The 27,303-nt window shown below is 40.1% G+C and overlaps 1 protein-coding gene across 1 annotated transcript; it reads right to left on the bottom strand.

Annotated features, from left to right (window-relative positions):
* Window positions 1-262: 262 nt before the first annotated feature.
* EPM2A (EPM2A glucan phosphatase, laforin) lies at window positions 263-27,245 on the bottom strand. Its single transcript, XM_053458941.1, has 5 exons — window positions 27,176-27,245; window positions 21,937-22,198; window positions 11,503-11,677; window positions 10,301-10,542; window positions 263-585 (listed from the first exon to the last, which is right to left on the bottom strand). The coding sequence occupies exons 2-5, from the start codon at window positions 22,190-22,192 to the stop codon at window positions 308-310; spliced, it is 951 nt and encodes a 316-aa protein (XP_053314916.1). The 5' UTR covers window positions 22,193-22,198; window positions 27,176-27,245; the 3' UTR covers window positions 263-307.
* Between the last annotated feature and the right edge of the window lie 58 nt (window positions 27,246-27,303).

Below are 27,303 nucleotides of genomic sequence, written 5' to 3'. Positions count from 1 at the left end.
AAGATTAGAGGGTCTCCCCAACCAGCCCATTCTCCACATTACCCTGTTAGGAGCTACAGGGTTTAGAGTGGGCAAGTGATATGCTCAACCCAGCAGCTGGTTGTGCTTGAAAAGCTATCACACCTTAAAAGTATTTGTCTGTGAAACTGAAAAAATACTTTTTGCTAAAAAATAAATATACATGCCCACTTTCACATCTTTAAAATATATTATTACTAACACTAATTATCTTTAGAATTGTGTTAATAAATGTCTGTGCATCTGCTTGCTACAGAATATTTTATTCCAAAGTCCATAAAACAGTTAACTATATTCTACACACAGTGGAACGAAGATGACCAAACTTTTGGTGAAATTCTTCCTCTGCCTTTATCATAGCCTCTTCGTCTATGTAGACAGCAGGTCTTCGTGAAGCAAGAAAATATTGCACTTTCCGGAGACTCCAACCAATCACGTACATGAGAAAACCACACACTGCAGCTGTAGAACGTCCAACACCTGCATTACAATGAACATAAACAGTGTGTCCGTTTTCTAAAAGTCCAAACAGGAGGTAAACCGCTTGTGGTAACATCCGTATTCTGCCTGAAAATAAACAAACAAGAAATATTGGACATACTGTATATAATCAACAGAATACATTACAAACTATTTGTGTTGTAATTCTATTGCCGGTGACAAGGTTATTTTAACATTAGTATGAATAATACACTTTGAAATAGACACAAACGGGGAAAAAAAGCAACTTGACATAGGATTCCTTTCATGTTAGACGCTACTGATAAAAAAAAAAAAACAAATTCTGTTCAACAACATGCCTACGTACACTAATACTTTATTTTTTATGTTTTTTTATTTATTTTGATTGGAGGTCCTTTTGGGGATCTTAAGAATTTCTCTTGTGAGCAGACAGCACCCCTTACAATGTCATGGTCAGAGCCGGCCTTAAGTGTTCTGGTGCCCTGTGCGGACTACTCCTCTGGCGCCCCCCCATCCCCTTCTCACTGCCTCCCCCCCTCTGCCTTCTCACAGCCCCCCCCCCCCGCCCCTTCCCTCTATCCCTACTTACCTCGTTGCCAGAGTCCTGTAGTGGGAGCGGGAGGCGTCCGTCTTCCCGATCTGCCACGGTGCACGCTTCACAGCTGAGCGCCGGAATAATTCCGGAGTTCAGCATGCAACGCCGGCACCGCGACAGAGTCACGGAGAGTGAGGGGCGCCGAGCGGTCGCTGAAAACTTCACGAGCGACCACTCAATTCAACTTGAATTGAAACATCGGGTCGCACACCCCTAAGGCCGGCCCTGGTCATGGTACTTATTTTTATTGTAATATTGCATTTTTTTTATTTTATTTTGGAACACTTTTGTAAACTCTGTCCCTCCCTATTCTCAATTTGCAGCTGAACACACAGTGATTGGGAAGCAGGGCCATATCTGTGAGGGCCTGGATTTTGCACCAATGTCCTGTGGTTTCTAGTTACACCCCAGATAGTGTCATTCTTTATCTCTTCCTTGGACTGAGGATGATGAGAGTCGCTGTTCAGTAAGAGCTACTTTAACTACATGCAAACTCATACTAGATTCGTGTGATACAGTAGAAAGCATTGTACTGCAATTGGAATGTTTTGAGCAGCAAGAAAGACTTGTAATTTCCACTACATCATTTGTATGTAAAATGGATTTAAACAATGCACTATATCAGAAAGCTTCTGAGAAGCTTCGGAAATTGAATCAGGTCTCTTAGTATTGCTTTTTCTTCAAGCCAATGATTTTTTTATAACCATATCGTAAAATAACCCAGTGCTGTCATAGCAATCATTGTTTTGTACTATAAGGCAAAGAATGCTGTGACATATTTATAATGTTGTACAAAGGCTCAGTATGTTAAAGGACAGTTTGAAGAAGCAAGCATCACTTGTAGTGGAGTACATATACAAAAACAGACTTTCAGACCGGATTAAAGATCTTGGTATTATTCTTCTGAGCTTCAAATTATATTCAAATTATAAAAATGGGGCAGTTGTGGGACTATGTACCATCTGTTACAAAGACAACCAATTACAGTGGGCACACACACTCATATATTGTAGTTAATGAGAAGTGAAAACCCCAAACTAGAGTTACATACCTGATAAATAAACTATTTAATATAGTCAAACTTATGGGTTTTTAAGGAGGGTTGGAAAAGTTGGTGTAAGGTTCTTGAGGATATCATTTGATCATCAAATACAGAGCCCTTTAGGGCTTTTATGGATATAAATGTAGCAATGTATAATAATCACTGAATCAGATGGGGCTGTTTTAACACCTATATTTCTGCCAGTATTTGTCTCAAACTTAAAATGTTGCAGCAGAAGCTAATGCAGTATGCTCACCACTTATGGTGCCAGTGCCACAGGAGATGATAGTACGACAACTGAAGAAGCATTGGGATATGTGAAACTTGTGTGGTTTTATAAACTTTTAAGGCACCTATATTCCCTATACAGAAACAAAGTCTTCTACACACAAGCACAGATCCTGCTCCCAAATCAGATGCTTGCAGTTTTAAATATATATATATATATATATATATATATATATATATATATATATATATATATATATATATATATAAAGTATATATATATATATAAGGAGCTAGATTCTCAACACTTTCATCCTACCTTGATTAGATTCATATGTGCTCACCAGAGGGTTTTGGCTAAGTACCCTAGAGTGACGCAAGAAGAAGGAGGTGATTCTGCCAAATTACAAGTCAGGCATTACCTAGTGTATTGTACACAGTTCTGGAGACCACATCTCTAGAAGGATATTCACACATTGGAGAGAGTTTGGAGGAGACTAACAAAAATGGTAAGTGGTTTGCAGGACAGCAATTATCAGGAAGGGTTAAAGGATCTTAATATGTATAGTCTAGAGGACAAAAGAGAGAGGGGAGATTTGACAGAAACATTTACATACTTAAAGGGATTTAACAAGTAATAGGAGGCAAGCTTATTTCAATGTAGGAGAAATGTTAGAACAAGATGTCATGGGACCAGACCAAGGACTGATCGGGTTTGAGTCTTACATCAGGAATAATGGGCAGATGGATCTAATGGTTCTTACCTGCTGTCAACATTCACAAATGTTTTTGTGTAGTGCCCTGGACCACATTGTGTGTGTTACCTCAGCTCACTTTAAGTTTTATGTTTTGAGGCAGTATTATGTATATCTTTTTTCATTCTGATATTCCATGGTTGAAGATTTATTTCCTACCTTCTGAAATGTATTTTGTAATATATTTTTTTACAGGCAGTCACTATTTTTCCATGTATTTATGTGAGCAGGAGTTGATAGCAATGAGGTCAGTAGGTATGTAAAGTGCCCCAGGAGCCGATACCTGTGGTATCAGTACGTACACGGAGTACAGCAGGAGCTGAAGTAGAAATATGAATTATATTTGAAAGAGCATTGTTACTTTGAGAACAATGAGGCATGACCAAACTAGCCATAGAGAAGTTTACAGAAAAAATCTAGTTCAGTCACAGTTCAAGCTTAGCTGAAGATTAATAAATTGCGTTAAACCTAAAATCAGTTTATTCTTAAGAGTAAAGTTCTGTTGTGCTAATAAAAAATGAATCCCTCATTTACAATTTTAATGTAGACTGAATTGTTACTCAAAGCCCATAATATTGGACATTTACATAATAACCTTTTTGCCCTTCAATTTTTTTACAAAGATTATTGGAATGCAAGATTGTTTGCTATTTTATGATGTCATTCTGTTTCAGGACATTTGTTTTAAAAAAAAACACGATTTAATTCCAAATGTATCCATTGATACTGAGGTGTATCCATTCACATTGATCTTAAGGAACTAGTATATATACATAACTACTCATATCTAGGGCTGCAACTAACGATTATTTAAATAATCGATTAGTTGGCCGATTATTTTTTCGATTAATCGATTAATCGGATAAAAAAAACAATATGCAAATTTTTCGTTTATTTAAAATAATTTAATGAACCGGATGTTAAAAAACAACTTAAAATTTACATTAACATTCTTATTTTGTTATGATGTAATAAAAAACAATATTTTCAAAGTACAAGAACCCAAACACAATATTTATGAAACAAAATAACCCCAAACATTCTGAAAAGAGGTGGACTATTACTGTTCAAGAAACTTTGCCCCAGCCCTGGCACCTTGCACCCAGCACTTTGCACCCAGCACTTTGCACCCAGCACTCAGCACTTTGCACCCAGCACTTTGCCCCAGCCCTGGCACTTTGCACCCAGCACTTTGCACCCAGCACTTTGCACCCAGCACTTTGCACCCTGCACCCAGCACTTTGCCCCAGCCCTGGCACTTTGCACCCAGCACTTTGCACCCAGCCCTGGCACTTTGCACCCAGCACTTTGCACCCAGCCCTGGCACTTTGCACCCAGCACTTTGCACTGTGCCCCTGCACCCAGTCTCCAACTCTGCCCTGCACCCAGCCCTGCCCCCACATTCTGCCCTTCCCCCACATTCTGCCCTGCCCCCACACTCTGCCCTGCACCCACACTCACACCCTGCCCTGCATCCCCACCCCCACTCTGCCCTGCACCCAGTCTCCCACTCTGCCCTGCACCCAGTCTCCCACTCTGCCCTGCATCCCCACTCTGCCCTGCACCCAGTCTCCTGCCCTGCCCCCCCACCCCCACTCTGCCCTGCACCCCCACCCTGCCCTGCACCCACACTCACACCCTGCCCTGCATCCCCACCCCCACTCTGCCCTGCACTCAGTCACCTACCCTGCCCCACCCACCCCCACTCTGCCCTGCACCCAGTCACCTACCCTGGCCTGCCCCCCCACCCCCACTCTGCCCTGCACCCACACTCACACCCTGCCCTGCATCCCCTGAAACCCCACCCCCACCCCGCCGTGGACCCCCACCCCCGCGAATCGCTCTGTGCAAATGGAGCCACTCGTACAGAGCGAATCGCACAGAGCCACTCGCACAGAGCGAATCGCTCTGTACGAATGGAGCCACTCGCACAGAGCGATTCGCACATAGACATGAAGAATACTTACCTCCGGAACGCGTCACATCCGTCACGTAGCTGAAAGAAGGCGGAGACTGCAGAGCGTGTAGCAGAAGCGGGGAACGCTCGCAGAGGTAAGTAAAAGGAGCCGAGTGCTCCAACAACGAATCGATCACTCGATTAATCGATAACGGAAATCGTCGACAACGATTTCCGTTATCGATTATTATCGATTTTATCGATTCGTTGTTTCAGCCCTACTCATATCTCCTACGGACTGTGCTCAACTTTTACGTAGAGTCACACATAGGTAGTATGAACCTCTTTCCCCTTTGTACAGCAGCCAAAAGTAATAGTCTCTATGAGTCATCGTTCAAATGCAAAGCTCCTGGGTATTGATGGACATTGCTACACTAATATAGAGTAGATATGTGCAAATGGGCCAAAAACAATTTGATTTGTTTTCGGTCTGTTTGTTTTCAGACAAAAAATTCCCTTTCCTGCCTATTCGGACAGAAATTGGGGGCCTTTTTAGATTCAGAAACCAAATTCATTTTCCGACGCCCACACTCTCATTTTCACGGACATTACCTTCTGTGAACTGCTGCCAAAATGGTGGAGCGTCTGCTGGCGCCCTCTCTCCGATCCACCAATCGGGAAAGAGGACATCACTGGAAGCTCCATGTTGGTGGAAGTTCACATACGGTTATCTTAGGCGACAATGGCCGAGCTTCCGGTGATGTCCTCTCCACTGACTGGATTCGAGATGGAGGATGTCACTGGAGGTTCTGCCATTTTGGCATAAGTTCACACAGGGTTTTCTTAGGGCAAAATGGCGGAGAAGGAAGTGAGACATTCAGAGATTGATAGAGAGTGAATGTGGACGTGAGAGTCTGATAAGGTGGGTGAGAGTCAGAGTGTGGGAGTGAAAGAGCCCGCCAAGTTCAGATGAAAATTCTTAGCTTTTTAATTACCGTATTTGCTCGATTATAAGACGACCCTGATTATAAGACGACCCCCCAAAATCTAAATATAAATTTAGGAAAAAAACAAAAAGCCTGAATATAAGACTACCCTACAGGAAAAAAAAGTTTTACTAGTAAATATTAATTCATGTAAACAATATTTTCATATTTAACCCCTTAAGGACCGGGCTCATTTTTCGTTTTCTACCCTGTGGGACCGAGGCTGTTTTGACACTTTTGTGGTGCTTGTGTTCAGCTGTAATTTTCTCCTCACCCATTTAGTGAACCCACATAAATTATATATTGTTTTTTTCAGGACAAGATGGGCTTTCTTCAGATACCATTATTTTGATCGTATCATCTTATTTACTATAAAAAAAATTAAAAAAACATGGTGAAAAATTGAAAAAAAAACACATTTTAGGACTTTTATTTGAAAACTCTTTTACTCACCTAAAAAAGCAAGTAAAAAAACTAGCTAAATAGATTCTACTACTTGTCCTGAGTTTACCCAATATGAGAAAATGAGATACCCAATGTTTTTATGTTTTTTTGCTGTTTTTTGTAAGTTATAGGGCAATAAGTACAAGCAGCGTTTTATGATTTCCAAATCTTTTTTAACAAATCTGGTCAGTCTGCCTCCATCTCCTCTTTGGAACATCTTTGAAGCCAGTTAACTCAATTTAACCCATTCAAACCATATATTTTTGAAAACTAGACACCCCAGGGTATTCCAAATGCTGTTATTTTAACCCTTTCCATGCACCAATTATACAACTACACTTTGTCAAACTTTGTAATAGTAATTTTTTTTATTTTTTTTTTCCACACAAATTGTACTTTAGTTATAGATATACAGGTTCTGGTATATGTCACTATCAAACAACACCCCAATGTGTGTTCAGGAACATCTCCTGAGTACAGCGATACCCCACATGCATGGGTTTGTCAGATTGTTTGGCTGGTAAAAGGCTACTTTTGGGGCATGCGTAATTCAGGTGGTCATTTGGTCATTCTGCCTCCATCTCCTCTTTGGAATATCTTTGAAGCCGGTTAACTCAATTTAACCCATTCAAACCATATATTTTGGAAAACTAGACACCCCAGGGTATTCCGAATGCTGTTATTTTAACCCTTTCCATGCACCAATTATAGAACTACACTTTGTCAAACTTTGTAATAGTAATTTTTTTCACACAAATTGTACTTTAGTTATAGATATACAGGTTCTGGTATATGTCACTGTCAAACAACCCCCCAATATGTGTTCAGGAACATCTCCTGAGTGCAGTGATACCCGACATGCATGGGTTTGTCGGGTTGTTTCAGATTTAAAATGCCACATTTGGGAAGTGCGCTTTTTTTCTCCATTTTGGTCAGTCTGTACCTATGCCCTATCTGTGAGCTAGGCCACTCCAATTGACCCCATCAGCCATTTTTTTTATATATTAGACACCCCTTGGGTATTTGAAGTGCTTTTATTTTAACTCTTTGAGACTTTTGAGAAATTTTAGCACTTGCTCAAAATAATAAACTTTATTTTTTTATTTTTTTAATACTTTTTTTATATTTTTTTTTACACATTTTGCTGGTACTGGATGGTTCATCTAGTGACATCACTGCATAATTATTTTTAAATGTTAGCACATTTTTTTTTTTTTTCCATTTTTTTTTTTTTTTTTGAATATTTTACTAATCACATAGTGATTAGAAAGCTGGGCTCCATTGACTTGCATGGTTGAATGCAGTACCTGTATTCAACCAGCAAGTGGAGCCAGTTCTCTAGAGGGTCTGGAGACCATCTAGCAAACTTTTTCTTGTTTGCTTTTTTTACAGAGCGGCGGCCATCTTACTTGATGGCGAAGATCACCGGCAGCTGCGGCTGTGACCGCTCTCCGGAGCGGTCACAGCCCACCTAAAGGTAAGTGTTTGGTGTCGCTGGATGCCTCCTGATCGAGGCATTCCAGCGACACCATTTAAGTTTAGGAGGCGATCGTTGATCGCCTCCTAAACGCTTTTAAAACGGGCGTCCGCCGCCATACAATGTATGGCGGCTGTTGACGCCCCGGGGAGGGGCCAGACATGGCCCCCGATGCCGATCTCGGCCTTGCTGAATGCCTCGACATCGAGGCATTGCAGCAAGGCCGTTTAAGCGAAGAAAGTGATCCTTGATCACTTTCTAAGCTTATTTAACTTTTTGACGGTTCAGGACCGTCAAAGGTCATTTAGTGACCTTCTTGTCATGACGGTCCTGAACCGGCAAAGGTCGCGAAGGGGTTAATAAAAGCTATGATTGAGAAAAATATATATTTTTTTATTTCCTTTTATTTGCCAACCTGCCCCCCCCCGTTATGCACATCTGCCCCCAGGGTTGCCACTCTGCCCCCAGAAATGCCTTATACCTCCTATTTGCCACTCTGCCCCATGATGTGCCTTTTAACCCTCTATATGCCACTCTGCCTCCAGAAATGTCTTATACCCTCCTATATGCCACTCTGCCCCATGATATGCCTTTTAATCCCCTATATGCCAGAGTGGCATATAGGGGGTTAAAAGGCATATCATGGGGCAGAGTGGCATATAGGGGGTTAAAAGGCATTTCTGGAGGTATATATATATATATAGATATATATATATATATATCTGCTAACAGCAATCACACTCCTATCAAGCCAAGGCAGCCAGTACATGCTGGAACCTGAGGATGATAGGGGTGTGAGTACAGCCTCCCTATGCCATGCTACCACCACCACCACCCTTACACATCCATACTAACACACACTCATTCACAAACATTTAAATACTCATTCATTCCATTAATCACACATACTTCACACATTAATCACAAAAACCCTCCCCCACCCCCTTACCTGAACTTCAGATCTCCCACTCGAAGACTTCTGCAGGGGCCCGGCTGTGCATGCAACTTCTCTGGCCCCGCCCCCAGAGGAAGGAGGGGGGAGGCAGAGTTATGTGACACGCTGCTAGCTTCTTGTTCTCCTGCTGCTCGCGACCAAAGCCCGGTAAGTAGCATGGCCCCAGGAGACATTTTGAGGTCTGATTAGAAGACGACCTCGATTATAAGACGAGGGGTATTTTTCAGAGCATTTGCTCTGAAAAAAACCTCGTCTTATAATCGAGCAAATACGGTAGTTTTTGTCTGTTTTGGAGGGCTTGTTTTTAGAGATTTGTACACATTGACGAAATTGTAGAATCTGAATGCAGTCTATTATAGACTAACAAGAATAACAACATTTTTTTCATATAGAAAATAAACCTTTAACTTTTGGTTTTATATTTTCCAAAAAACGGGAGTAGACAATCGGGCCAGGCGTCAGCCTCGATATGCCATGCAGTGCACAGCAGGCTAAAGTGGAGGAGGCACCATGGTCTGCACTGAACAGTTACCTCTAATTTATTCTCTACTTCTTGTAATTTACTTTTATAATTAAAGTGTGCCCAACATAGTGTTGCATTGTGAAATGCTCCAATTATTGCAGATGCTGCATCTCTGTAATGTAATCAATTGGCAGGTAGAGGTTCTGTAACATTAAAACTCAGGTTTACATTTTTATTGAGTTTTCAAAGATGAAAACAAAAACAAGGAAACCAGGATACAACATAATTAGAAACAAGTAAAACTTCAGGACCGGGTTTTTTTTTTACCATGTTTGCTCCACACTCATGTAGAGACCGAAGAACCTTTTCTCCCTGTCCCTGAAGCTGCCTCTGGAAGCTGGGACACAATCGGCGGTTTACTGGTGATTGCAGGAAGGAGTCTCTTTGATCGATCAAAAGGCTTGCGGGGGCTCTTTTTTGCTGTTGCTGGTCTGCGTGGGCTTCCAGGCAGACCACCAGCAGCAGAGCCCCGTACAAAACAGGTATTAACCCTAAAATGCCGTGATCGCAGCATTGAAGGGGTTAACGCTGCACTGTTGCTCTCATGGAGCAACAGCAGGGGAATGTTGTGTCAGGTCCCCACACAAGTGTGGAGACCCAATCAACAAACAACCCCCTTCCCTAAAGCTGCCTGTGGCGCTTGGAGCCTACAGAATCGCTCCGTGGGAGTGAACGAAGGCCGGGGGGGGGCTCGGGGTGTCTGTGCTGGTCAGACAGCAGCAGCGCCCCCACGATCAACATGACTGTGGCAACGTGGGGGCATTTTTTTGGGATGACATACCTGGTACGTCACGGTCCACTGGTACCATGTCACCATGAAGTACCAGGTACGTCTGCAGTCGTGAAGGGGTTAAACTATGTCTTATGGTTACTATTAGTTATTATTTGTAAAAATTATGCTAAAGCATACGTCTTTACCTTCAGTACTCATATCAGGAGTAGGGATCCATATGTATGCCAGGTCAATGTCTTTATACAACCGGAACATTGTTTCAGGGCTCATTGGTTCTGGATACTGGTTGCAGCCCCAGGAGTTCTGGATGATGTCCCATTCTGTCTGGAAATTCATCACAGCTGTTATTCCCAACTCATATTTCATCTTTATAGTCACGTGCTCCAACTGTCGGGGGCAACTTCCCAGCCAGATATTGGGTAGGATCCTAGTTTCACAAACCAAACACAGTTCGAGGGCTATTTGTATATGAAATAAGAAACACAATGTACTCTTACAGTAAAACTGCAATTGAAAAAAAGAAAAAAAAAACTGAACGGAGTTGACTTGAACTGTGGTTGAGTTGACAATTTACTTAACCTCAACAAGTCTAGCCAAGTTGGCATGAGCAACTTGACACAACTCAAACATCTGTCATTTGATTAAAGTTCAATTTTTACATTACTAAGCTCTGACATTCAACAAATGTGTATAGTCTCGACATTTCATGTTTCCATGAACTCTCAGTGAAGATTGCATTCAGGGCCGGCCCTATAATGGGGCAGACTGGGGCAATTGCCCCAGGCGGCACTTTAGAAGGGGCGGCACTTTGCCGCCCCAAGCGCTTTTTTTTTTTTTTTTGAAGCGGAGGAGAGAGAGAGGGGCACCGAGTGGTTTTCGCTTACCCGCTCGGCGCCCCTCTCTCTCTCTCCTCCGCGGCGAGTCTCCCTGTTCGGTCCCGGTGCCGGCTTGTAATGCAGAGCGCCGGAAGTGACGTCAATTTCCGGCGCTCAGCATTACAAGCCGGCACCGTGGCAGAGCAGGGAGACTCGCCGCAGGACTGTTTAAAGGTAAGTACCGGGGGGGAATCGTAGATTATGGCGTCGGCGAAGTTTAAAATGCCGTTTTAAACTTCGCCCCAGGCGGCGTTAAGTCTTCGGCCGGCCCTGATTGCATTGGAATCATACTGTCATCCAAGTTGGAAACTGTGACACATCATTTTTAAAATGACACGGTGCCAATTGGCTCATTATTATATAGAAGAAAAGATGTCAAATGTTATAATAATACTTTAGTGAGAAAAAGATTCTTATGTTGTATACAGGTCAAAGAGTTTGGATTGGGAGGGTGACGGTTCCCCTCTGTGCCCAGCTAAACTAGGTGACTGGTTTATTTATTGTCCATTTACCTGGAGAAGTGCATTGCTTGGTTATCAGCAACGTGGAAGTAGAAATCAGTCGTGTGTTTCATCTCATTTGTGTGGCCAGTGGATTCAATCCAGTGTCCAACTGAAAAGCAATAAACCCCATCCACTATGTTGCTCTCATTGTAAACACAGCAGCGGTCATGATGAGGCCCATTCCCTTAAAGAAAAAGAGATATATGTCTAATATTTGTGTTTTGTAAGAAACAATGCAAATTCTATTTTATACAACATTACTACAGTGAGAAAAATGAGGATAAATATAGATATAGAAAATGTATCACTAAACAAAAGGAAGTAGTAGCTTAAGCATGACCGAAAGGTAAAGGAGAGATAATTAAAGGGGTGGTGAGAGAATAGGGTAAAGAGGCAGTGGTCAGACCTAAGGAACGTTGTAAAGGGTTGATTTCAATATCCAAGTTGATGTCTACAGAGTTAGAAGCAAGAATGTCACCGAACTGTACAAAGATATGACCTAAGAAATATATTACAGATAAGACTACAACCACCTAGAGCCACATGGTGGCAGCAGGGGACCACCAAAATAAAATATTTACCGTAAATACAATTTAATCCGAAGCAAAAATAGCAAGACTCAAAAAGTTGTTTCTTGCAGTGTGTTTTCTCATAGAGCTTATGATTATGAGAGGTTTCTAAACAAAATTTGTAATCAATAGAAAAAAGGTACTGATATTGAAAGTATTAAGATAGGAAAGGCAGAAATATATTAACTTATAATTACAGTAACTTATATTGTATATATCCAGAAGAGAACAAAAGCCTTATTACAATGATCAAAACAAGGCATTTATTTTGTTTACTGGATCAGTATGGTACATGTTCCCAGTTTGTGAAAAAGCAGCATTTTTTTTTATTTATTTTTTTAAGAAAAACGGAATCTGCCAACTCAAATAACAGTAATAACTTCAGTACTTGTTTGAGCTGTATTGTTTTCCCAAGACACGTCCTTATGTTATTCTGAAACAGTTCCGTATGAAGTTATTTGAATTGATCAAAAGTATTGTTATCATATCCACTTACAGATAGGTCTTCACTATAAAAGACAAAGCAATTTTTGGAAAGTCTGTCCTCATTATTTTTAAAAAAGGATTGATAGATGCTGTAATCAGGAACTTTAGATTTAAAAAAAGTGTTCCCTGTAAGTAAAAATAACAAAAGTAATTAACAAAATGTATAAAGAATCTAAATAATTCCGTCCATGAATTAAACATTTTGTGTGTGATATATCTGGCTAGCCTCTATAATCTTTAACAGAGGCTAGGAAGGAAATTGTCCTCAAAACTTTCTTCGTAAAAGTTTTTACAAAACATTGTAAAAAGTCAGCAGGGCAATGAAGTCAGTGAGGTTTCACTCACATACTTGCTAACCAAGCTGACATGCGCTTCTATTTCCGCTTATATATATACACCGGTATATATATATATATATATATATATATATATATATATATATATATATATATATATATATATATATATATAATTTGTGGTTAAACTAAATGATAAAGAGGGAAACAAGACAGCAAGTTCATTGGTCCTTAAGTGCAAATAAAATATATACACACATACAGTATACACATATACATACATGCAACTTAAGTCTTTAAAGGGTTAAACGACTGATAAGCACAAGATGAAAAGGTTTAAAGAAAAATATTTTTTTTAAATGAAAACTTTTACAAGAACAAAGTAAATAGGCATTTGCTGTAAGAAAGTGTTACATGTATAATTTTTATTAAAGCAGCTTAAGTAGAAACAGCTTATGTTTTATGAGTATAATTCCTTCATAAGAACATATTTCTTCTGAAACTAACACTGTGGTTGAAGAAAAAGATGCGGTGTAAAAAGAAGTCTTGCAGTGTACAAGTGTGATGCCTTTTTCAATTATTTTTCTAAACTAGGCAGCGATCATTAATTGCTAACAAAATAACAGGCATAAGAACAAGGAATATTGCTACAGGCGTTCTGTGTAAAACATTAAGACTTTTCTGTGTTGCTTGACAGGTTGTTCAGGGGGATAAACCAAGTCAGTAGCAGCACTTTTTTAGATCCCGTCTTATAAACTATATCATAATAACGTTATTAGTGTAGTGCTTTTTTCCCTCAAAGTTAAGGTTCCTGTTTTTTAATGTAATAATGCAGTACAGAAATCTCTAAAACGCAAATACACACAACAGGATATGTTTACCAAAGGAAGACTTAGAGAAATTACATTTTAATATACCGTATTTATCGGCGTATAACACGCACTGTTTTAACTAAAATATGAAGTTGAAACCCTACCTGCGTGTTATACGCCGATAAATCCTAGAGCTGCACAATCTTCCCCTGCACAGCTCTCTTGCGCGCCCTCTCTGATGCCGGGAGCCGGGTGATGAAGTCGCTCCGGCCCCGGCATCAGCACAAAAAGTAAAATGCTGGAAGATAAAGAGGACCCATACCAGATCTCCCAAACGGTAGGGAGTAATATATAAATTTAATGTGTGTGTGTCTGAGTGTGTTTGTTTGTCTCTGAGTGTGTGTGTGTCTCTGAGTGTGTTTGTGTGTGTGTGTCTAAGTGTGTGTCTGGCTGCATGTGTGTCTGAGTGTGTGTGTCTTAGTGAGTGTGTGTGTCTTAGTGAGTGTGTGTGTCTTAGTGTGTGTGTGTGTCTTAGTGTGTGTGTGTCTTAGTGTGTGTGTGTGTCTTAGTGTGTGTGTGTCTCAGTGTGTGTGTGTCTGAGTGTGTCTCACTGAGTGTGTGTCTGAGTGTGTGTGGTTTCCCAGATAGCAGTGATTCTGATGAAGTTTTTTTTGTGCTTTTTCTTTATTCTTTATTTCTTTTATTACATTATAATAAATGTTATAATGTTATAAACATTATTCCAACATTAAGTTCATAGCTTCCAAAATAAGTTAAAATTTATTTTTTCTTACTCAAATTTCCTTGTTAAAATGGGGGTGCGTGTTATACACCAGTGCGTGTTATACGCCGATAAATACGGTACTTAAAATATCCTGTAAATATGAATATCCCAACTAAAATTTGGAGGGAAACAAGAAACTACAAAAGGTCTAGTTTTATGATAAAGGGTAAACAATGCCACGCTGGTAAAGACGGGTGAATTTCGGTTTAGATGCTAAATGCTATGTGTTGGAACACTAGAAGCTAGTGGGAAAGACTGGTAAAGAATAGAAAATATATTACAATGATTGGAGATGAAAGGAGAAAGACTAACAGTTGACCCTTCTAGGAAGCGGTGTATGTTGAACGGACACACTCGGCTGAAGTCCCTTATTGCTGAGCACCCAATAGGGACCTGCAGCCCAAGGCCTAATTAGCCTGTTCCAGAATATACTGTTGCTTCTAGGTCGCCATTACTTCTGGATTCAGTTGTGTTCTTGTATTCCAATAGGCTGGAATCTGCAACAATCAGCCATCTTTCCCTATGCACAGTGACCGATGAAAGTTATGTTTTTTTTCTGGTGTTTAACAATTTTTGGGACAGTTTACACTGTATAAATAAATAAAAGTCATCAAAGCAACATTTACTAAGTCTAAGTAAACAGACAAAAGAGCATTAATACAAATAACAGTATTAAGCCAGGAAGGCACTAAAAATGGACCTTAAATGGCAGTGGTCTCTTTAAATTTTCATGTGGTCTCCATTGCAAATGCATGGTAGGACCCTGCGGAATACCCCATATACATTTGCCTCTTCCCAATACGCAGCTATTTCACGTGCACATCACCTGCCACGTGGTAGATTTACCGCCGGCACCATCCATGTCTCAAGCTGGTTCCGCAGGCTTTCAGGGGGTCTAAGAAATCCCAGTGTAAATCTATAAATTTGTTTTAGAGGGCTTAAAATATATTTCTACTGCCACTGTGTCAAATATAAATGAAATCACCAGTTATCCACCAACCAATTAGTGTAATTTAATCTATTTACTGATTTCTTTATCGTTTCATCATACACTCTATTGCATTATACTGTATTATCAGATTTTTTGTAAGTTTTTTCGTGTATGTTTGTTTTTATTATTAAGCATTATTTTATTTAAAATGAAGAGCAGTCCAATTGTAATTAATTTACATTAATGTTAACTAACACTCTGAATTTCTAAGATCAAACTGTTTTCGCAGAGACACACGAGAATCATGTGTAGATCGTTCAGACACTTTCCATTTGATAAACACATGGTCTCATGTATTAGCAGGATCAGTCACCCTTTGCCTCCAGATTCCATAAAAGTTTTTTTCCCTTATGAGTTATGAGTCGCAGTTGCCATATAGGGTGCAGACTTTATAGCAAAGCGTTTTGAAAATCAAGGTTTTAAAATGCATAATGTACCCGAGTGTTTTCAGGTTACAGACCCCCGGCTAAGGCGATATTAGTGTCATTACAACCAAGCATAGTCTAGTGAATTAGATGCTAGTGTCATTAGGGTCATTTATTTTCCATTAGCGTCAACAACTCGTTTCTCAAAAAGCCTGTAAAAGAATAAAACGAAGGAGTAATGGTTGGGTTTGTATGATCTGAATACGGTAATAAGACATAAATAAATAACAGCATTGGGTGGCATTCAATGTGTTTCTTAATGCATTCTTCACAACACTGAGTGCAGAATGACCTTTTGATAATTTGTAATTGTATAAACAAGCACTAAAATACCCAAAAGGATCACGGTAAAAAAAGAAGGTGTTTTGTATGCAAGATACAGCAAATACAGACTGAAAAGCTATTCCCTTCCTAGGTCTTGTAATGACAGGACTGAGCAATGAATTATTTCCATTTGGCCGGCACAAAGGGATTATTTACCATTTTCTTCCATTTTAAGCCAAGTGCATATAAATCAGTTTTACTTTTTTGTATTCTGTACATTCATGTTGAAAGTTGATATACAAGTTTAATTCACACAGATATATATTTCAGGTTTTTGAAGCTAGGCATTAATTTTATATGTATATATATATATATATATATATATATATATATATATATATATGGATCGGCCCTGCCTTAAAAATAGCTAAAACATACACATATATTAAGAAGTATATAAAAATGTATACTCTATTCATGAAAACACTTCATTAAGGAGCGTCATTCTTTTTTTTACGTATAATAGTATATTATTATTTGTATATTGTCGATTTTTTTAATGTTTTTTTTTTTATTGAAAATACCACAGTTGTGCCGAGTTCCTTTTTTCTTGGGGTGGAAGGCTGTGTCTTTTGGCTGACTTCCCTCCTTAAAGGCTTCAGTGGGGTCCAACAAAATCCAGCCCCCCTTTGGCTTCCGGAAGTGCGGCCCCAGGAGGGGAAGATTGGAGACCTAATTTGCACTGTGGCCCTATCGCTTATCAATTACCTGTCCACTTCTTATTCGGTGAGGGGAAGTACGAGGTACATCAGGGCATTAAAAAATATTTAAAAATAGCATTTAAAGAATAGCTGTCATAGTTTGAAAATCCACATTGAAATGTTAAAAAAAATATTTAAAAGGATTTTGAGAAAATCAAAAGCAAAGTACAAAACCAAAATGTCTGCTTTATGCCACGTGTTGTGAAAGTGTAGAATGATACAGCATGATACTGGCGAATCATAACGATGAGATCTTCTTCCATAAGCCCTTTGCTTGTTGTTGGAAGACTTTTATTTTTGTGAATATAGTGATATCTGATATTAGACATTCATCTGCTCTGACTTGTAACCGGAGGTAAGTATGGGGAAGCTGGCATCATTTACAGCTGGCACGTCAGGTGCGAGATGGTTCTTTCTGTCAAGGCACCAAGTTGTTGCTTTTCTACAATATTGTATTTGGGTGTGATGATGTTAGTGGTTGGGTGAGTATGAGAAACTGATTAATATTCTAAGTAATCTTATGCAAGATCAAATTTATTTTACTGGTTATCTGCTAAATCATAGTTTCTTGACAATAATAATTATTGTGGCAATAATCAAAACACACATTAAATCCAAAGGATCTAACCAAGCATCATACAGAGCCAGTCAGATTTGGCCCTCAACGTATAGAACGAAAATGTTTCAACTTATGATTTCACGAATAAGTCCCAATAAGTCCCAATATTTACCAGCCTGCACACAATTTGCTGTCCCTTTTTAAAATCTTTGTAACATTTCATTAGCAGTGCAGAATTGCTTAGGCAATGGTAAACACCAAAATATTTATTTGTCAAATCCATCAAACATAGGCATGTATATATTGCCATTACTTTTGTAATTTTATATAGCGTTTGCTTACGGCACTTCCCAGGGTAGACTACTGAGAGCTCTCCCTCTTCTGAAAGTAGGGACGGGGTTAGATACCCTCTAGCAGGAAGGAACCAGGCAAGGAGCAAATGGGTTTGATCAAATGCTGCTCTCCTGCCTAGAGAACAAAGAAACTGAGTACATGCCTGCCAGTCTCATGTACATGCACACACATGGGCCCTGCTTCCACGGGTCTCAGGGTCAAACCCAGTGAGTTCCCAGTTATGCTGAAGCCCATGTGTAGGCATGTACACATGGTTGGTCTTCCTGGTTTACCAGGCCATTCACAAAAGTCTAACTTATTAATTTAAACTGACATTGCCCCATAAAGCTACAAATGGTTCCTGGATTAAGCAGTTACAGTATTTTTGCTTTTCCCCCTAATTCTTTAAAAATGTCCTAAGTGATTGTAACTATTTTGCAGTAAACTAACCTGCTGCCTGCACGTACCTGAAGGTTTTTCAGATGGTGAAAAGGAAAATAAAGACCAGGTCAACAAAGTTGTAGATCATTTTCTTTTTCTGTGTAGTGAGATTTTTAGCTTCAATGTATTTTTTTCACATTGCATTGAACATTTTAAGTACAGAAAATGTATGTATAATTATCTGTATACCAACAAGGCCTTGAAATGGGCTGCTTCCCGATAAAGTACATTTAATAAGACAGAAAAGCACATTCCCTCCCTGCCAGAAAATGGGCTGCACAGTGCAATCCTGACAAAGCAGACGGCGCTTTCATACCTTATTTATATTTTATTTCCATATGCCAACACATATATTACAATTATGTAGTGCTGAAACAATATAAAGACTAAATATCTTCATCATCTTCACATTACAGTGCTTTCAGGATAGGTTAACAGCCTTCCAACATCCCCAGTGTCCAAAACGGAAAAGCTTTGCTCTCCCCAACTGGCCAATAACCCCACAAAAGCAGGACAGTGCCTCGAAAACAGTTCTGCTCCCAACTAATTTAGGATGGTTGGGGAGTATGCAGGTGCATACAAAGTGAAACACAAAAGAAATAGTTGGTGCTTACCCCATACCAGCTGCGCATTTTTAAATTTATGAGTGCAATTTATTGGTAGCCACACGGACACCATCAAATATATAATTGGTTGAAGAACATGTCAGCAATTGCTTTATATCAAATAGTTTTCCCATTTGCAAAGAATATACACTTTATATTTTTAGAGTTAGATAATTTACAGGCTATACAACTTTCACATGGACTGTTCGCTGATATGAAAGAGGGATAATGTTGCTGCTCAAATCACGCCCGGTTGAAGCCCAGCAGGATGAAACACGCAGCGTGTTGAGCTGCAACATTTTTGATGTTTGGGACATTTTCTGCTTTCTGTGCGTAGATGTAGGATGCTGAAAACTATAATGTAAGATATTTTATACATAATACATTTGTAGAAGACTATATTTGCTGATTTCTGCTAATCAAATCCCTTAGGGAAACAATAATTAGAAGCTTTTATTATGATGGACCTGCTTATCTCTATACATACGTGAGTCAGGGGTGTAACTAGAAACCAGAGAGCCCCAGTGCGGACATTTCTCAGGGTCCCCAACTTCACAAGCAACATGTCACATAGTGCCACCTTATCTCCCAAAACAGCATGTCTCTTCCATGTTGACCCCAAAAGCAGCTTGTCAGTTAGATCATTGCTACCAAACAGCATACTGGTGCCATCTTTGTACCAAATAGCTTGTATATGCCACCTTTGTCCCGAAACATCTTGTCAATACCATCTTTGCCACCAAACAGATTGTCAGTGCCCTCAAACATCTTGTATGTGCCATCTTTGTACCAAAACATCTTGTATGTACCATCTTTGTCTGTTAGGGGCACATACAAGATGTTTGGGGACAAACTGCCTGCCTGTTCTGTCTTTGCCAAACAACTTGTCAGTCCTCCTAAACAGCCTGTCTGTTCCATTTTTGTCAAACAGCTTGTCAGTCCCCCAACCAGCTTTCCTGTACCATCTTTGCCCCCTTTTGCCAACACTCAAGCACACATCCTTACATGCATACATTCTCATTCTAACATACATACTCTCCCTCACACCCCCTTATCTCATGGTTGTTAGGCCATTGATGTGAGTGCATTACTTTACAGCACTATAAGTCTGAAATCTTACAGTATTATGCTATGAATATGTTTTTGCCTTTCCTTTGTACAACCATGTTAATTGGAATTTTGAAAGCCTTGCTGCATCGTCATAATACAGTATTTAAGACTGGGAATTGTCTCCGCCATTTTCTGGTGGGTTGCACTGGGCGCACAAATCAACAACTCTTTTAGGTGCACGCAAAGCTTGCTATTAAATTCAACTTTTACATTACAACATTGTAATTTTAACTGGGTAAGTATTATATCAGGCTATTAATAGTGAAAGCACACGTAGTTTATGGTCCCGGACAGCCCTTCTAAAATAGAATGCATATTAAAATATTTTGTTAGTACTGTAATATGCATTGTTTACAAACAAAAAAACTCCAGCTGCAGTTGCCATCTTTGTATTTGCAAGGGAGACATCATAAAAATTCTAATGGACCACTTAGCTATCATATGCATTAAAATGCATATGGGTTACAGTGTCCATTTAATTCCTCACCCATAAATGGCATTTCTTCTTAACTAGAGTGCAGTGACATGAGTCTACTCTAGCTAGATGCAGAGGAGTAAACAGTCTTCATGAATTAAGCATGGCAAAAAACAAAATATTGTTATCTGTAAATTTTGGTATTATCATGTTAAATTTACTTAATTTAGAACTTGTTATATTGTCTGAGAATGACGACATTTTTATGTCCCACTGATAACAAATACAAATATATAACTGGTCACCAAGAAGATCTAACATCAGTGTAAATGACCCTTAAGGAAATAAAAAAAACAAATATTGTCACAAAGAAGAGGTGATAATGTATCAGGTTTGCAATTACTCTGATCGTCACTTTAACATATGAAGAGTCATGGTATTTGGAATTTTGTAACTGGTGGAGAAAGGAAAATACTGACATCTAATGGTCATAAATAAAACTGCTTTTACAAGTATATGCCAATAAATGGTAGATAGAAGGTATAGTTGATTAGAAACATTTAAGAAGCACATAAGTGAAGCACATTTTCCTGAAAATTTGCTTTAAAATGTTTTTGCATGTAAACAGTATTTCTACAGTGTTGCAGCAATTAAATCTTTTGCCCTCTTAATTTCAAAGTGAATGAATTGAGCCAGGCAGAAATAACCGGTATGTCTTGTGTCATTCTACCAGCTGCCAGAAAGGAGGATCGAGGTCCCCTGCAGCGCTGCGGGGGATCTGGATATTAGTCTTGTAGTCAGACCTCTATTTGAGGTCCGACTATAAGACGACCTTGAAAGACGAGGGGTATTTTTCAGAGCATTTGCTCTGGAAAAAACCTTGTCTTATATTCAAGCAAATAAGGTATATCTCCTTCCTCCGAGAGAGTAAGATTATGAATTTATAATACTCATCGTATATAAAATTGTACCTTTTACTATGTAGCCAATTTTTTTTTTACCCATGATGCAGGGTCAAATTAAGACCACTCACACAGAAACATATCTGAATGAAAATAATTTTGGTAAAATTAGGCTACACATTCATACTATGATCTGTGGTCAGTGGGTGCTGTTAGTTATTTGGAAAACAAAGCTTTCTATTTTCCAGAATGTTTTTCAGACAGGTGAGAAGCAGATTTTGTTCAAGAAACACTGCTTTTAATAAGAAAAAAAGAAAAAACAGACATTTAAGTTAACAAAAAAACAGCTTCTTTGGAAGACAATGCTATTTTGGAAATGCCAGCATTATTTCTGTTTAAAGATGTGGTGATCGTCTGTAAGTGTGTATTTTTTTTAAGATTAGTGGAATTTTAGGATTGTTACTCTATAAAATATTATGGACTAAAGAGAGAAAGTATAATATTAAAAGTATTGACAAAAGGCTAGAACTACATAGCCACAACTACTGTCTAGGTGACACATGATTAAACATACATTTAGCAACCCTGTCTTTTGTTATTGGACTGAAATCATTATTCCTTAGTACCTGTCACCAATAATATACACTATGCATATCATAATTCTAAGTAATACAGGTGTCTCATAAGTACCTTCCCATATAAGGTTTCCAGCCTCCTTCTTGATAAACTTAAACCAGAAATTATCTCTGTAGGGTTCCTCCAAAAGAACCTCGCCAACCCATAGTGATGGTTCTGTAGTGGACAACGGGCAACGTGTAGGTTTCATTGGTATGGCACCCTGGGGGTCCCAAGCCCCCATTTCCAAACGTGATCCAAGTACCATGAGCTCTGTGTCTGTGTGGGTCAGAGTGATGACCACTCCAAAACGGAACAACATTTGCTGCATGGACCACTGCAAAAAAATTAAATGAAGTCCATCAGTTTCAGTCCATCCAGTCACCCAGAAATATCATAAAAATGAACATAGTAACTGTGAAAACGTAAACTGCGCTGTTTCTGTGATTTCAAATCCATTTTTGTGGTGTTAAAAATTAACCTCATGTACACTTGAAAATTGAAACACTATGAGTTATATGAATCAACTGTTTCATTGTCACCCCAAATTATGCAACTGGCACAAAAAAATTACTTCCACAAATGTCGACAAAGACTCGTGGTATAATTAGTGCATGGAAAGTATTAAAAACCACCAAATATTATTGTTCAGCAACAAAGCAGACTGTCAAAATGAATGGAAAAATAGGGAAAATGTTTTGTTTTTTTCCTTTTTATGTGTTTTTAATACTAAAATGGAGTTATACTCTATAATGGACAAAAGTATTGGGACACACCTATTAATTATTGAATTCATTTCCACAGGTGTATAAAATCAAGCACCCAGCCATGCAGACTGCATTTACAAACATTTGTGAAAAAAATGGGTCCTTCTGAAAAGCTCAGTGAATTCATGCGAAGTACTATAAGATGCCACATTTGCAATAAGTCAGTTTGTGAAATTCCATCCCTGCTAAATATTCCACGGTCAACTGTAAGTGGTATTATTGGAAAGTGCCGGACGGAAACGGAGGTTGTCTACGCGCATAGCGCAGACATTCACCGGCTGCCAGAGAGGAGGATCCCCGCAGCACTGCGGGGTACCTGGATCCTCCTCTCTGGCAGCAGGCACTTCCGCTGGGGCTTCTATGATGGAGCACATACCCTTCCAGTGTTTATTCGTAGAAGACCCTGCATAAGTGACCAGGTAGCGACAGAGGTTGTCTACGCGCATCGTGCAGATGTCCACCGGCTGCCCCCACTAGACAGCAGGGAGTCTGAAACACGGGGGACAAGTCTGGGGATGCACTGGTAAGTCTGGGGGGTAGAGTGGCATATAGGGGGTATAAGGCATGTCTTGGGGCAGAGTGGCATATAGGGGGGTATAAAGCATATCAGGGGGGCAGAATGGCATATAATGGTATGTCATTTCTGGGGCAGAGTAGCATTTAAGGGGGTACAGGGCATATCTGGGGGGCAGAGTGGCAAATAAAAGGAAATAAAAACAAATGCATTTTACTCAGTCATAGTTTTTATTAAATATGAAAAAAATAGTTTATGTTAATTAATGTTTACTAGTAAAACTTTTTTCCTATAGGGTAGTCTTATATTCCGGCTTTTTCTTTTTTTCCCCCTAACTTAATATTCAAATTTGGGGGGGGGGGTTGTCTTATAATCAAGCAAATATGGTAATGTAGGACAATTTATATCTGTTTTTTCCATTACAATCTACGCAATGATAGCTACTCAATTATTGTGCTAACTCTACCTCCTGCATCAAATCCAGATGCTTATTTGTTAAAGGCGCTGCTTTGCTTAGACAAAACATTAACTGCGCTTTCTAGTATAGTAAGGAATAACATTTAGCAGATCTAACTTAAAGCACGTGGAAGCAGCACTGGAACATGGAACAAGGAAAGCTGTTTATAATGACACATTTAGTTACAAAATAGTTAAATTCAGCCATTTAGGTCAGGGCTCGACAAATCCCAGGCGCCAGGTCGCCATGGCGACAGAGAATTTTGTCCTGGCGCCTAGGTTTTGTCAGCCTCTGACATCCAGAACAAAATTGTTGAGGCTGAGTCGCCACACGGGGGCGCTGCTGTCTGCCCAGGAGTCTGGGCAGACAGCACAGCCACTTCGAGCCCGCCCCCGAACCTGAGATCACTCCCACGGAGTGAGCCTGTAGGCTGAAAACGCGGTTGCTGCAAAAACCAGCAATCGCGTTTTCAGCTGCCACAGGCAGCTTCAGGGAAGGGGGTTGTGTGTTGATTGGGCCCCCACACAAGTGTGGGGACCTGACACAACACCCCCCAGCTGCCTGATCGCTCCATGAGAGCGACAGTGCAGCGTTAACCCCTTCAATGCCACGATCGCGGCATTTAGGGGTTAATTCCCGTTTTGTACGGGGCTCTGCTGCTGGTGGTCTGCCTGGTTCCAGGCAGACCAGCAACAGCAAAAACGAGCCCCCACAAGCCCTGTGATGACTCCTGTAGGCATGGAAGCCTACAGCAGTCATCAAAGAGACTCCCCCTGCAGTGGCTGGTCTATAGACCAGCAATTGAGTCCCAGCTGCCAGAGGCAGCTTCAGGGACAGGGGAAAGGGTTCTTCGGTCTCCACATGAGTGTGGAGACCAGCCCCAACACCCCCCTGCTGCCTGATCGCTCCCTGAGAGCGACAGTGCAGCGTTAACCCCTTCAATGCCACAATTGTGTATGACACATTCGTGGCATTGCAGGGGTTAACATTTGTCCCCACAAGCTTGTGGGGACTAAATATCAGTCAATGCTGTGCGCCAATGGAACATCAGCATTGAAAGGGTTAAAAAAAAATTAAAAACAGCACTGACCTGAAAGTCCAGGGTGCTTCCAGGTCAAATGCTGTGAGTTTAGTAAGTGGGCTGATGATCAGATCACTCCTAACCAACTGTTAGTTTAAAAAAATCCTGGCTCCTAACTTTTTTACCTGGCGCCTAGATTCCCAACAAATTTGTCAAGCCCTGATTTAGGTGGCACAGCATCTCAATTTTTAAACAGACAAAATCTAACTCTGGTGAAGAATTTACTGCTGAAGCGGCAACAAAGCCTTTTGGCCTATCTGTGCACTCGTCTTGTGCCAAAATAATTGCAGATTAAAGGAAAATCAGTCCTTAAAAACATAAAAAAACAAAAAAACATTATTTCAAGACAGGTCAATCAAAAATTATAGGGGTCTCTAATGTTAATTTTGATCATAAATGTGTTGTATTCAGCAGAGCAGATGGAACAAGACCTTTAAACTTGCATGGTGATAAACTTTCCCTAGACATTGAGCTTTACAAGTCTCCTTATACCGTCTCACTGTAAAACCGTTGTCTAACATTTGTTTTTCCGTGCTAAGCCTTCACATGAATATCGGGCATTGACAAAAGGGAATAATAAAGCATTAGGAGCACAGTCATTACATCTGAGCTAGAAGCATGCTGCATAACAATGAGTAAGCTAGTATGTTTAATCCTGGAACTGAAATCCACCTCAACCCATCATGCCTGGCTTTGCCTAACTACAAATATCTATTCTGCTTCCAAAAAGATGATTTTATAGTTTATACACATTTGTATAATTTTAATTTTGGAAAGTCATATATTTTGGAGCCATTGTTTAGAAGCAGTAATATTCAATGGAGGACTAGGTGATAACTGGAACAATTCTAGACAGCATGTAAAACAGAGGCAACTACCTAAAAGTTAGAGAGCAGCAGAGGGATGTCCTGCAAAGACTGGCTAAATCGGGGAAGGAGCTACATGAGTGCTCTGTGTAGAAGACACCAGGACCTGTTATGGCCTGAAGGCTGAGATGCCTATTGTTTAAAGGATGGATCAGTGCATCATAACACCATAACAAGTACTTGAGACATTATGGCGTCTTAAGTGAGTACCAGCAACCAGAAAACTATTTTTGGCTTTTCCAGCAGACAGCACACTTTGCCAGCGGTGTGTTCTAGCAGCCAGAACACTATACCTGAAGCCTATTCCAGCTGTTCTGTAAGCTGGAACACTATGCCTGCAAAAGTGTGCTAGATGTACTGACAGCCAGATCGCCATGTCCGGAGCATGATTCAGCTGTTCTGGCAGCTGAAACTCTATTAATGGACTGTATTGTAGCTGATTCAGCGGCTGTTCATGCTACCACAACATCATGTAAGAAGTGTACCTGTCCTATGTTCCAGCTTTCCCAGAATATCGTCTGTAAAGTGTTCAAGCTGTTCTGGCAACACTGTGCCTGGATTGAGTTGCCAGCAAAAATTATACCTTCAGCGTGTTTCAGCAGTTGTAACACTATACCTGCAACATGTTCCATCTGCTCTGACAGTCACAACACTATTTCTGGATTTGTATTGCAAGTGTTCTGACAGCCATGAACTACACCTTTCTGTTTTAATCACCTTCAGATATATATAAAAAAAATGTTAGTTATAAGAGCAGGAGCATGGTCCAGACATAGTGTCACTGCAAGCCAGAACAGCTGGAACATGGGGCAAGTATAAATTTTCAGAACACACGAAACACTCTTCAAGTAAAGTGTTCTGGCAGCTGGAATATATAGCGTTCCAATAGCAGGAAAAGCTGACATTGGCTGCAGGCATAGTGTTCCTGCTGCTGAAACAGTTGAAGCAATGCTACAGTGTTCTGGTTGCCAGAAATGCTGAACCACACTACAAGCATAATGTTCCAGCTGATGGGACAGTTTGGACACAATGCGGGCAATGCGGGAGCTAGAACAGCTGGAGCACAGTCATGGAATAGTGGTTCCGGTTAACAGAACACACTCCAGGAGCCCTGACAACTCAAACACGCTTCAATTATCCTGTTATATGGCTTCATTCATTTTAAAGCGAACAGTAAAATAAAATAATTAGTACTCCATCTTTAACCATCAGCGTACAGAAGATGCTACCTGTCTTTACTAGACACTCCTTGAGTTCTGAATCTTTTTAAGCTGCTTTTCACGCGCCAGAAGGTAGGTGGTGCTGTTTCCCAAATTGTTCCGCTTTTTACCTGCCCCCCGCCATCACCCAAACATGTTTCTTAGACTGTTGTGGTATTCTGTGGGTTAAAATTTAAAATGCAAAATTGTATGCAGATATAAAACAGGCTAAACGCCTTCGTTCACTGGCCTGCAGCAGTCTCCCATTGCGGGCTGCCACACCGATTTCTGCACAGAGAAGGAGGCTGCAGCTGTCATTTAAAGTGACCAGACCGTGACCGTAACCGTAACCGAAACATTAAAACGCATCAATAAGCCCATGAAACACATGCCAACAAACCTAATGTCAAAATCGCTCTGACTTACTCACCTAACGCTGTATAAGCTTACACGGGTACCGTATACAGCAAACCACGCTGCAAATGACTCTAGCCAATCACAACTCACCTCCCATGCTGCAGCGTTATGACATTTCCTTTTTTGTTTTAAGGAAAGCGA

This window comes from Spea bombifrons, chromosome 3, assembly GCF_027358695.1.
Source record: "Spea bombifrons isolate aSpeBom1 chromosome 3, aSpeBom1.2.pri, whole genome shotgun sequence".
In the NCBI taxonomy this organism is placed as follows: domain Eukaryota; kingdom Metazoa; phylum Chordata; class Amphibia; order Anura; family Pelobatidae; genus Spea; species Spea bombifrons.
Note: the sequence above shows the minus strand (reverse complement) of the source record. Positions and strands in the feature narration are given on the sequence as shown.

Excerpts from the sequence above, each read along its gene's own strand:
- EPM2A (XM_053458941.1), bottom strand. The coding sequence starts at position 22,192 with ATGCAGCAAATGTTGTTCCGTTTTGGAGTGGTCATCACTCTGACCCAC. Across the intron at positions 11,678-21,936 it reads TGGAAACCTTATATGGGAAG|GGAATGGGCCTCATCATGAC; the intron begins GTACTTATGAGA and ends TTTTTCTTTAAG. Across the intron at positions 586-10,300 it reads TCCTGATATGAGTACTGAAG|GCAGAATACGGATGTTACCA; the intron begins GTAAAGACGTAT and ends GTTTATTTTCAG.